General features: G+C 47.9%; 2 protein-coding genes across 3 annotated transcripts in view; one reads left to right on the forward strand and one right to left on the reverse strand.

Annotated features, from left to right (window-relative positions):
• Window positions 1-7,093, reverse strand: part of TATDN2 (TatD DNase domain containing 2) — a 43,708-nt gene extending 36,615 nt beyond the window's left edge. Inside the window, exons 1-2 of one of the 2 annotated variants that reach the window (XM_011994129.1) lie at window positions 6,517-7,093; window positions 5,972-6,388 (exon numbers count right to left, since the gene is read on the reverse strand). In XM_011994129.1, coding sequence (XP_011849519.1) covers window positions 5,972-6,382 — 411 coding nt within the window. In that variant the 5' untranslated portion in view covers window positions 6,383-6,388; window positions 6,517-7,093. The remainder of the gene's footprint in view (window positions 1-5,971; window positions 6,389-6,516) is intronic. The other variant, XM_011994128.1, reaches the window with a different exon arrangement.
• LOC105549534 (cuticle collagen 14-like) lies at window positions 6,158-7,553 on the forward strand. Its single transcript, XM_011994127.1, has 2 exons — window positions 6,158-6,395; window positions 6,548-7,553. The coding sequence occupies exon 2, from the start codon at window positions 6,779-6,781 to the stop codon at window positions 7,226-7,228; it is 450 nt and encodes a 149-aa protein (XP_011849517.1). The 5' UTR covers window positions 6,158-6,395; window positions 6,548-6,778; the 3' UTR covers window positions 7,229-7,553.
• The last annotated feature ends 3,786 nt before the right edge of the window (window positions 7,554-11,339 follow it).

An 11,339-nucleotide genomic window follows, 5' to 3' on the forward strand; every position in this document is an offset into this window, starting at 1 on the left:
AGTCTCAAAAAAAAGAAGGGAGGAAAAAAAAAAGGGAAAAAGTGAGAAACACTCTCAAAGGCTGGAGGACCTAAGATGGATCAACATCACCGAGGATGAGTTTCAGCAGGTGATAGCTGGCTCTAAAGGTAAGAAGTAGGTAGACCCTAGGCAGAAGGTAAGAGACAAACCACCTGACTTCAAAAAGGGAAGAGTTCATTCCTCCTGGAAGCACTGCTTGGTGAACTGTGCATCTCCAAAGGAAAGAAGGAAAGGTAAGTGGAGATGTTGCTCCAGTCCTATCACCAGTAGCCTGAAGGATTTCAACAGCTCCTCACCAGCTCGCTGTCTTTTCCCTCCTACCTTTTCTCTGCAGCGTGACAGAGGAGCTCTAAAATGCAAACCCTACCACTTCAGCATTGGCTTAGAACCCTTCCAGGGCTCCGCATTTGCCTACAGAATAATCCCCACCCCTAAGCTCATCAGGAACCCTTCGCAGGCTGGCCCCAACCTTCCTGTCTAGCCTCATCTCCCACCTTCCTCCAAATTCGCTCCAAGTGTCCAGCGAATGCAGATGAACATGGATGAGAGGAGGGCCAGCAGTGCCCCAAGCACCCCAGACAAGCAGCATTTCCTGACATTTTGGGCACGTATTGCTCCCTCTGTCCAAAATGTCCTGTCCTCCTCCTTGTCCATCAGTAAGACTCAGTGTCACCTCTTCTGCGAGGACCTTCCTGATGGTCAGTTGCTCATTCCCCCGCCCCTTGGGCACTCCAAACCCATCCCTGTTACAGCACTCCACTCACTGCCCTGTGGTGAGTGACTTTTCAGTCTATGAAGCATGGCCTGATTGTCCTTGGCACCAACAGCACCTAGCCTGGTGTTCCACGTGAGCACTGGAAGTGTGCCAAGTGAAAATGCAGGAAAGGGGATGCGCAAAAGCTCTATCACTCGAGAGCCTCGATACCCAGTGGCTTTACTGTGCTTAGGCTGACTCACCCTGCAGAGAGCTCCTCAAGGGAGGAACCTTGGCACCTTCGTCTTGCCACCCCTACATCGGATGCCAGGCTGGGACAGAGAAGGTGCTCCCAGAGGCAGCAGTGCAAAGAACACTGGCTTTGAAGTTGGACTGATCTGATATTACCCCACAGCTCGGCCACTTACCAGCTGCATGGCCTTGGTCAGCTTACTTAACCTTTCTGAATCTCATTTGCCCAGTGCCCACACATAGCAGGTGCTTAAATATTTTTTAATTGATATGAAGATATTTACTAACAGATATGTAGAGATAATACCACCTACTTCACGACACTCTTGGGATCATGTGACAGTCTATAGGTCAAACATCGAGAATCACAGTTGATCAAGCCTTATCATGCATGCTCAAATTTTCCCTTCCATTCTTCCTACTCCAAATTGAATGTAGACATTTAGATGTCATAGCAAAAATAATCTTTACTACATGTAGGTGCTCATCACACAGTTAATCTTCTCTATGAAGAGTAAATGAAGATCATCAGCTAACATAAAACGTCTACAACTGTCCTGGAGATAAGAAGGGAACGATGTGAGGTCAGCCAGCAGGGATCTCTACCGATTCTAAAATGAGTCTAAGACCTTCCCCTCGGAATATTCTGGGACCTGGCACAGAGAAAGATGTGTTAAAGGCTGGTAGGAGAAGGGAGCAAAGTCAACTGTGTAACCCTCAAAGTTTACAGAGCAAGGCCAGGCACAGTAGCTCATGCCTGCAATCCCAGCACTTTGGGAGGCCAAGGTGGGAGGACTGCCTAACCCCAGGAGATTGAGACCAACCTGGGCAACATAGGTAGACTCTCGTCTTTACAAAACAAAAAATCAGCCAGGCAGGCCGCACGCAGTGGCTCACGCCTATAATCCCAGCACTTTGGGAGGCCTAGGCGGGCAGATCACAAGGTCAGGAAATTCAGACCAGACCATCCTGGCTAACACGGTGAAATCCCATCTCTACTAAAAATACAAAAAAATTAGACGGGCATGGGAGCGTGCACCTGTAGTCCCAGTTGCTGGGGAGGCTGAGGCAGGAGAATGGTGTAAACCCAGGAGGCGGAGCTTGCAGTGAGCCAAGATCGCACCACTGCACTCCAGCCTGGGTGACAGAGCAAGACTCTGTCTCAAAAGTAAAATAAAGGCCGGGCGCGGTGGCTCAAGCCTGTAATCCCAGCACTTTGGGAGGCCAAGATGGGCAGATCGCGAGGTCAGGAGATCGAGACCATCCTGGCTAACACGGTGAAACCCCGTCTCTAATAAAAAATACAAAAAACTAGCCGGGTGTGGTGGCGGGCGCCTGTAGTCCCAGCTATTTGGGAGGCTGAGGCAGGAGAATGGCGTAAACCTGGGAGGCAGAGCTTGCACTGAGCTGAGATCCAGCCACTGCACTCCAGCCTGGGGGACAGAGCGAGACTCCATCTCAAAAAAAAATAAAAAATAAAAAATAAAATAAAATAAATAAATGAGCCAGGCAGGGTTACACATGCCTGTAGTTCCAGCTACTTGAGAGGCTGAGGCAGGAGGATCCCTTGAGCCCAGGAAGTTGAGCTGCAGTGAGCTATGATCATGGCAGTGCACTCAGGCCTGGGTGACAAAGACCCTGTTTTTAAAAAAAAAAAAAAAAAAAAGAGTTTACAGAGCCAACACAGGAGAGTGGTGGGAGGACTCTAGAAGGACCTGAAGACGAACATGCTTTTCGTGAGAACTCCTCGGCTGTGCTTGCTGGACTTAGGACCAGGACAAACAAGTTCACAGATGACTGCAGAGCAAGGGAGGAAGAGGTACAGATGAAGGTGGAAGGTAAGAGGTATTCTGTAATTCCTCAAAATGAATCAAGTACTGTACACTTGGTTTTTAAACTGACAAACATATGCTCCAGGAAGAGACCTCCGCAGTCCTAGAGATGGACAATCAGGATAATATAAAAATCTTCGGCCGGGCGCAGTGGCTCACGCCTGTAATCCCAGCACTTTGGGAGGCCGAGGCGGGCAGATCACAAGGTCAGGAAATTCAGACCAGACCATCCTGGCTAACACGGTGAAATCCCATCTCTACTAAAAATACAAAAAAATTAGACGGGCATGGGAGCGTGCACCTGTAGTCCCAGCTACTCGGGAGGCTGAGGCAGGAGAATGGCATAAACCCGGGAGGCGGAGCTTGCAGTGAGCTGAGATCCGGCCACTGCACTCCAGCCTGGGCGACAGAGCGAGACGCTATCTCAAAAAAAAAAAAAAAAATCTTCAAAAGAGTGATGTTTCTACAATGCAATTTCCTTTTCTGTGTAGAGCCTTGTATAAATTCTAATTGCTTAGAAGACAATCCAGCTGGTACAGTGGCTCATGCCTCTAATCCCAGTGCTTTGGGAGGACAAGGTGAGAGGACAGCTTGAGCCCAGGAGTTTGAGACCAGCCTGGGCGACAGAGCGAGACCTTCATCTCTATAAAAAAAAAAAATTTTTTTTTTTTGAGACTGAGTCCTGCTCTGTCGCCCAGGCTGGAGTACAGTGGCTTGATCTTGGCTTACTGCAAGCTCTGCCTCCCAGGTTCATGCCATTCTCCTGCCTCAGCCTCCCAAGTGGCCGGGACTACAGGCACCTGCCACCACACCCAGCTAATTATTTTTTGTATTTTTAGTAGAGACGGGGTTTCACTGTGTTAGGCAGGGGTGGTCTCGATCTCCTGACCTCATGATCCGCCCGCCTTGACCTCCCAAAGTGCTGGGATTACAGGCGTGAGCCACTGCACCCGGCCCCCCAAAAATTTTTTTAATCTGCAGGGTGTGGTGGCACATGCCCATATTCTCACCTATTTAAGAAGACTGTTTGACCCCAGGAGTTCGAGGCTACAGTGAACCATGATTGTGCCACTGCACTCCAGCCAAATACTTTCAAAAAAATAAAATAAGTTTTTAAAAAAAGAATACAATTGGCCAGGCCTGGTGGCTCACACCTGTAATCCCAGCACTTTGGGAGGCTGAGACAGGCAGACCACTTGAGGTCAGGAGTTCGAGACCAGCCTGGCCAACCAGGCGAAACCCTATCTCCACTAAAAATACAAAGATTAGCTGGGCATGGGCACACCTGTAGTCCCAGCTACTTGGAAGGCTGAGGCAGGAGAACTGTTTGAACCCGGGAGGTGGAGGTTGCAGTTAGCAGAGATCACGCCACTGCACTCTATCTTGGGTGATACAGTAAGACTCTGTCTCAAAAAAAAAAAAAAAAAACAAAGAATACAATTATAAGGGAATTGTCCCTTAGAATAAAATCCATTGCCCTTAGGATAAAATCCAAATTCCCTTGGCTACTAAAACCTTGCTGCAGTCTGCCCCCTACACCTCGCTCTCCAGCCTCCTGGGCTCACTGCTCCATCATACCACATTGTAGGCAGTCATGTGACCATCCCTCCAGTCCTCCCACCAGACTGCTCCCTAGAAGCTCATCACTCCCAGACCCAACAGTGCTTGGCATGCAATAACCCTCAAGCGCTTATATTGAAACCATTAAATTGGGCTCTTGCAAAACAAGGCTCCTTTAGCCTTAATGAGAGAAAGGTGGGTCCATCCTACAATCAGACCCACCCAGATTAGAGACCACATCCTCAAACCCGAGTTCCAGATCTTTAGGACAGCCAGGGATTCAGCACACCTGAAAGACTATGTAAAATAAATTTCCTGCCTCTCCCAGTACCAGGTTTCACTCTATCTATAAATTGTCAGTGAAGCTAAATTTAATCAATTGGTATTATTTTATGCTGTACCCAAGTCTACTGAAAATGTATCAAGAAGGAGCAAAGTCCCATACTTACCTGATTTGAGACAAATTCAGCATTCCTACGCTAGAGACAGGGCTTTTCAACTCACCATTATTTGTGAATTTAAAAAGAAAAAATCCACGCGCCCACACAAAAGTTCAGACAGTGAGGTCCACAATGAAAAAACCAGGGACACTTAGCCTATGAGTCCCCAAAACAAAGTGAAATACAGCCTCCTTTCTCAGCTACACAAAAGAAACCACCAAGGCTAGGCTTAAAAACAAACCCATATTCCTTAGGGCCTGTTTTAATTGCTTTTGTAAAATAATTTTCTCTAGAGGCAGCCCGTCTCATCCCAAATAAAACTGTTTCTCCATTCTCCTCCACAGGCAGAACCTCTCACTTCTTAAGATCCAGAGCTTCAAAACCTAGGATGCAAACTCTAAGGGGAAAGTGATCTGTTTTGTTAGTAAAGAATCCCAAACACCTAGAACATTGCCCGGCACAAACTAAACCCTCAACACATATTTGTTGTGTTGATTGAGTAGATGAGCTAAATGTATCTTCTCTGTGAAGCACTCCTTGGTCTGCTCCAAGTACTTATGAAACCCTCTTGCATGTTTCCATTAGGGAACTAACAATTTAACCTCCAAAAAAAAAAAAACTAGCACCACCAAGCAAAACCCCAACATGCTGGAAACCATGACTTTGGAAGAGAGCTACACCAAGAACCACAATTCTTCGTTCTGTGATGCAGAGTGGTTCAAAGTACAAGGACACACAATTCCTTAAACTGACAACTAAAATAAATACATCCTTCTCTTGAACACATAATCCACCTTCTACTGCAGTGATTCTCCAACGGGGCTGCACGTTTACAATAACCTGGGGAGCACTGAAAAATCTGGAAGCCCAGACCACACCTCAGACCAACAAATCAGTTTCTCTGGGGTAGGAGGTAGGCCCAAGTATTTTAAAGCTTTCCAAGTAGTTCCAAAGTGCTGCCGAATTTGAAAACTACCTCTCTACTTAACTTCAGGCCACGCCCCTGGAAGACTGCTTGGTCTTCGAGTTGGGTGGAGCGGACTTCTAGGAAGATCCTCCAGACCTTCAAGAATGTGATGTTTTACAGTCTCCTTCCATCAAAATTCCCATCCCCAACCTCTCAAGCCATGTGGAAGCGGTTTCACAGATTGCAAAGCGTGGCAGCCACCTACCTTAAGGCTGCAGGCTTCCTCCTCTAGAGAAGCCATTTCTTCTAAAGAGGCGTTGGCAGGACGCAGAGGGGATCCCCCTGAAGACAGGAACCCCCCAGTGCTTCGAATCAGGCAGCCTTTGGAGGCGGTCCCGCCCACACCTGGGCCCAAGAAATGGGGGGAGGAGGAGGAGGAGTTATTTCTGCGGCGGGATGAGCCCCAGGATAACCTCCGCGAGCAAGCCACATCGTCCTCCTTCTGGGCTTTCAGGCGCTTGGGGGTGCCGGGCCCTCCAGAACGCGATGCAGACCTCTGAGCTGGCTGGCTGGAGGGGGCCACATCACAGGGCTCCCGGAGGCAGCTGCGCTTGCTGGGACACCCTTCCGACGTGCTGCTCCGGTTGTGCTTGACCTTGCCCCGCTCGGACGCCATGGGCACCTGCAAGGTACAGGGGGCCTGGATTCCAACACCACCCTTCCTGGCGGTCCCACCTCACATTCCCACCGCCCCCCCGCCCAAGGGGACGGCAAGACACAAGGGCAGAGCCACAGGCTAGCCTCACTGACCTTTCCCTCTTCTTTCCACTGCCCATCACAGTTCTCAAGGTTTCAGAAATGCCAAACCGAGTCGGAGAAGTCAAAGCGACCCAAAATTTACTAAAGGCTTCCGTTGGTTTCCAAGTCCACAACGTGCTTTTGAGATCACGAAGCGCTTCACTTTGCACAGCCCTACTTCGAGGATGCCTAAGCGCTTCCGGGGCTACAAAGTGCTTTGATCAGTTTGCAATATAAAGCCCTTCAGAACTGTAAAAGCGCTTCAGAAGACCACATGGCGCTTCAAGAATCACACATGGCTGCCCCACCGGCAGCCCTAGGGCCAGGCGCTCAGTCCCTAGGCCAGGGTCAGACTGGGCGCCGCAGCCCGCCCTGCTCCTGCGGCCCGACCAGACCCGGGCCGGAAGGGGCCCGAGCGGCCCCCTCGGGAGCTGGCAGCGCCCCCGTCCGCCAACTCAGGACGCCCCCGGCCGGCTGCCGCCGCTGTCCCGCCGGGCAGTCCGCCGCCTGCCCCAGCCCTATAACCCCGCCCCACCCGGCCTCTGCCGGAGCTGCGACCACTCCGGCCTCCGTGGCGCCCGCCCTCCGGAACGAGCCCTGCGGCCCGCAGGCCGGAGAGCGGCAGGGGCGGGGCCTACGCCAAACGGAAGGCGCCCATTGCTCGACCCGGCAAGGGGCGGGACTCCGAGCAAGACGGAGCCCGTCTCGTAGCCAAGCGGCTTAGAGTCGGGACGGTACGCCTTAGGAAGCTCGTCCATTGGTCAGAAGCCAGATGGGGCGGAGCCACTCACGTGGGCTTGAACAGCGGGAAGCTGAGGCCAGCCAACTGTGCAGGCAGGCAGCGTCCGTGGACGCGCTTAAGTTAACGCCGTTCCCCTCAGCGTCGGCCCCTGTGCCGGAAGCTTTCAGACCTGCATTCGCTCATCGAGCCAAAGCAAGCCGTATGCTGAGCATTGTCACCCCACTTTATAGAGCAGAAAACTGTGGCTCAGAGAGACCAAGTGACACACCCAGGAAGGGGAAGAATTGGAAGCCACCAAAAAAAAAAAAAAAAAGACTACACAAAAACGTGGACTATCCGCCTGGTGAAAAATATTAAAGACGGCTGGGAGCGGTGGCTCACGCCTGCAATCTCAGCACTTTGGGAGACCGAGGCGGGAGAATGGCTTGAGCTCAGGAGTTAGAGACCAGCCTGGCCAACATGGTGCGACCCCCTATCTCTACAAAAAATAAAATTAGCTGGGCGTGGTGCCAGTTATTCAGGCTGAGGTGGGAGGATCACTTGAGCCCGGGAGGTCGGAGCTGCAGTGAGCTATGATCGCGCCACTGCACCCCAGCCTGGAGGACAGAGCAAGACCCTGTCTCAAAAAAAAAAAAAAAGAAAGAAAAAAGGAAAGAAAAGAAAAAATCAAAGACAAGGTACAAATTTAGAAAAATACTCGAAACATATGACAAAGGGCCGATATTCGATGTAGCAATTCTCCCAAAATAATAACTTAGTATTAAGACTGGCAAAGGAGGCTGGGTCCAGTGGCACACGTCTGTAATCCCAGCACTTTGGGAGGCCGAGGCGGGTGAACCGCTTGAGGCTAAGAGTTCGAGACCAGTGTGTGCAATATGGCAAAATCCTGTCTCTAGTGAAACACAAAAATTAGCCACTTGTGGAGGTGTACATGTGTAGTCCCAGTTACTCAGGAGGCTGAGGTGGAAGGATCCCTTGAGCCTGGGAAGTCGAGGGTCCAGTGAGCCAAGATTATGCCACTGCACTCCAGCCAGGGAGACAAAGTGAGACCCCCATCTCAAGGAAAAAGAAAAAAAAAAAAAAGGCAAAGGAAGCAATGAACAAAAACAAGTTATCAAACACTCTTAAAAATAAGAAAGATGGCTCCACCTCAGCCATTAAAAAAGTACATATGGCCGGGCGTGGTGGCTCACGGCTGTAATACCAGCACCTTGGGAGGCCACGAGGCGGGCGGATCACGAGGTCAGGAGATGGAGACCATTCTGGCTACCACTGTGAAACCCCATATCTACTAAAAATACAAAAAACAACCGGGCGTGGTAGCGGGCACCTGTAGTCCCAGCTACTCAGGAGGCTGAGGCAGGAAAATGGCGTGAACCCAAGAGGCGGAGCTTGCAGTGAGGTGAGATCGTGTCACTGCACTCCAGCCTGGGCGACAAAGCGAGACTCCATCTAAAAAAAAAAAAAATTAAAAAAAATAAAAAGTACATATAAAATTATAATTTTCCACTCATTAGATTGACAATAATCAAAAAGCAAGATAATATACCTTGTGGCTGAGGATGTGAGGAAATGCACTCCCATACATCCTTGATGAACGTGTGAATTGATACAATCTCCTTGGAAGGTGGCCTTGTCTGTAGTAGCTGGAATGAAAACAAAACTTCAATCTTTATCAGTAGGAGGTAGTTATATACATTAAGGAATATCCATACAATGGAATGTAAGGCAAAAAGAATGAAGTCATCTAAACTCACTGTTGAGGAGCAATGGCCAAGAAAGACATGAAAAAACAAAGGACCTAGAAAAAAAAGCATGAACAAAATACATGTGTGGCTAAATAGAGAGGAGTGGCATACAAAGATAAATGTGGCTTTTTTTTTCAAATGCCTGAGGGTAACCACTTTGTGTGTTTGTTTCTAACAACTTTAAGATATAATTTATATACCATAAAGTTTACTCATTTAAAGTGTATGAGCAGCAGGCATGGTGGCTCATGCCTGTAATCCCAGCACTTTGGGAGGCCGAGGTGGGCAGATCACAAGGTCAGGAGTTCAAGACCAGCCTCACCAACATGGTGAAATCCCATCTCTAATAAAAAGAAATACAAAAATTAGTAGGGCATGGTGGTGTACGCCTGTAATCCCAGCTTTTCAGGAGGCTGAGGCAGTAGAATTGCTTGAATCTGGGAGGCGGAGGTTGCAATGAGCCAAGATCGCGCCATTGCACTCCAGCCTAGGCAACAGAGCGAGACTCTGTCTCAAAAAAAAAAAAAAAGGGTATATGACCAGCTGGTCTGGTGGCTCACTCCTATAATTTCAGCAAGACTGTAGTTTGTCTTGATAGATTTGCCTATTCTGACAAAATTAAAAATGGAATCATACAATATGTGACTTGCTTTTGCTTACCATGATCTCAAGGTTCATCCATGTTGTAACATGTGTCAGTATGTTTGAAATACTTGTTTCCCGGTGCTGTAAAGAAATAGCACTTGAACATTAATTTTCTCAGCAAGGTCATTTTTATACTTTCTGCAGAAAGGGTACACTCACCAGCAGTTTTGCCACAAGAGTACACCAAACAAAGGAGCCAGGGTCATTTATAACCTGACATATCCACCCTACTGCTGTGTCCAGTTTTCCCATAGACGGAACGGGACTTCACATTCTGTATTTGTCTTGATTGGCTAGCAACTTAAAACTTTTTAAAAGAGGCAAAGGCAGAGGAGAACAAAGGAAGGAGGAAGTAACTTGTGGAATGCTGAGAAAGGTAAAAACATTTTCAAATAAGGAAGAGAAACAGGCTATGACTTGATGCTTGCTTGGACCAGTATAACCATGCCAGGGCAAATATTTAGGCTAAATTGTGGGAGCTAAGAACATAAAGTACATTGATTTCTTTAGTATGGCTGGCAGATATTTAAGAATGTTAGCACAGGTCTTTGAATAAATTTTGCTTCTAAGAGAAGTTACTATTTATTCCTAATTAGACAGGGAGGAAAGTCTTTGAAGAGGAACCTCTACTTTACTTTTCACAAGCACTTAATTCTTTTCTATGGCTGAATATTCCATTTTATGAATAGACCACATTTCATTTATCCACTCATCAGTTGATGAATATTTGGGTTGTTTCTATTTTTTGGCTATTATGATTCATGCTGTTATAAACACTGGTATGGAGGCCTTTGTGTGGACATGTTTTCATTTCTCTTGGGTAGACACCTAGGGGTAGAATTGCTAGGTCATATGGAAACTCTTTTACCTTTTGAGGAAGTGCCAAACTGTTTTCCAAAGTGCTCACCATTTTCAATTCCCACCAACAGTGTGTGTGGCTCCAGTTTCTCCACATCACGGCCAACACTTGTTTTTGTCTTTTTTATTATAGCTATCCTAGTGAATGTGAAGTGGCATCTCAGAGAGGTTTTGATTTGCATTTCCCTGATGACTAATTAAGTTGAGCATCACCTCTGTTTTCCATCACCTCTGGAAGGATACTCCAACCTAGTGACAGTGGTTGCCTTTGGGAAGAAACTGGAGACTAAGATCCCATTGAGAAAAAGCCTGCCTTCTCACCATGGAAACTTTGTACTGTTTGGGTTTTTAAATCCTCTATTAACCTAAAAAAAAATAATAATTCAGGGCTTCCCTATGGGGGATCCACGAAAAGACACCATGGTGCCCGTGAAGGTCTGGAATTCAAGTACTCAGAATGCATATGTATGTATGTCTGTATGTAGCAGAGGTCTAGAGCTTTCATCCAAGTCCCAAGGGGATTCACTGACGTCTCCAAAAATACATAAAATCCTACTCTAGAAATATAAGTATATCTGGATAACCAGGAACCTATTGGTGTCAGCCCTCTATTGCTCAAACAGCCCTGGAAACACCCTGCTTATAATTGTAAGGTGTTCGCAACAGGCCAGGTCCCATTTGGGGCACAAAATGCACGTTCACCTTGAATCCTCACAGATACCAGAGCTGAAGACAGGGCTGTCTATATAGATGACTGTCCATCTGGACTGGGATCCAGCTCAGCTACATCACACATCAAGCCAAAGCTCTCCTTACTGGGGAGCTGCTAAATGCTTTCACCA

Source organism: Mandrillus leucophaeus, unplaced genomic scaffold, assembly GCF_000951045.1.
Source record: "Mandrillus leucophaeus isolate KB7577 unplaced genomic scaffold, Mleu.le_1.0 Scaffold442, whole genome shotgun sequence".
NCBI lineage: Eukaryota > Metazoa > Chordata > Mammalia > Primates > Cercopithecidae > Mandrillus > Mandrillus leucophaeus.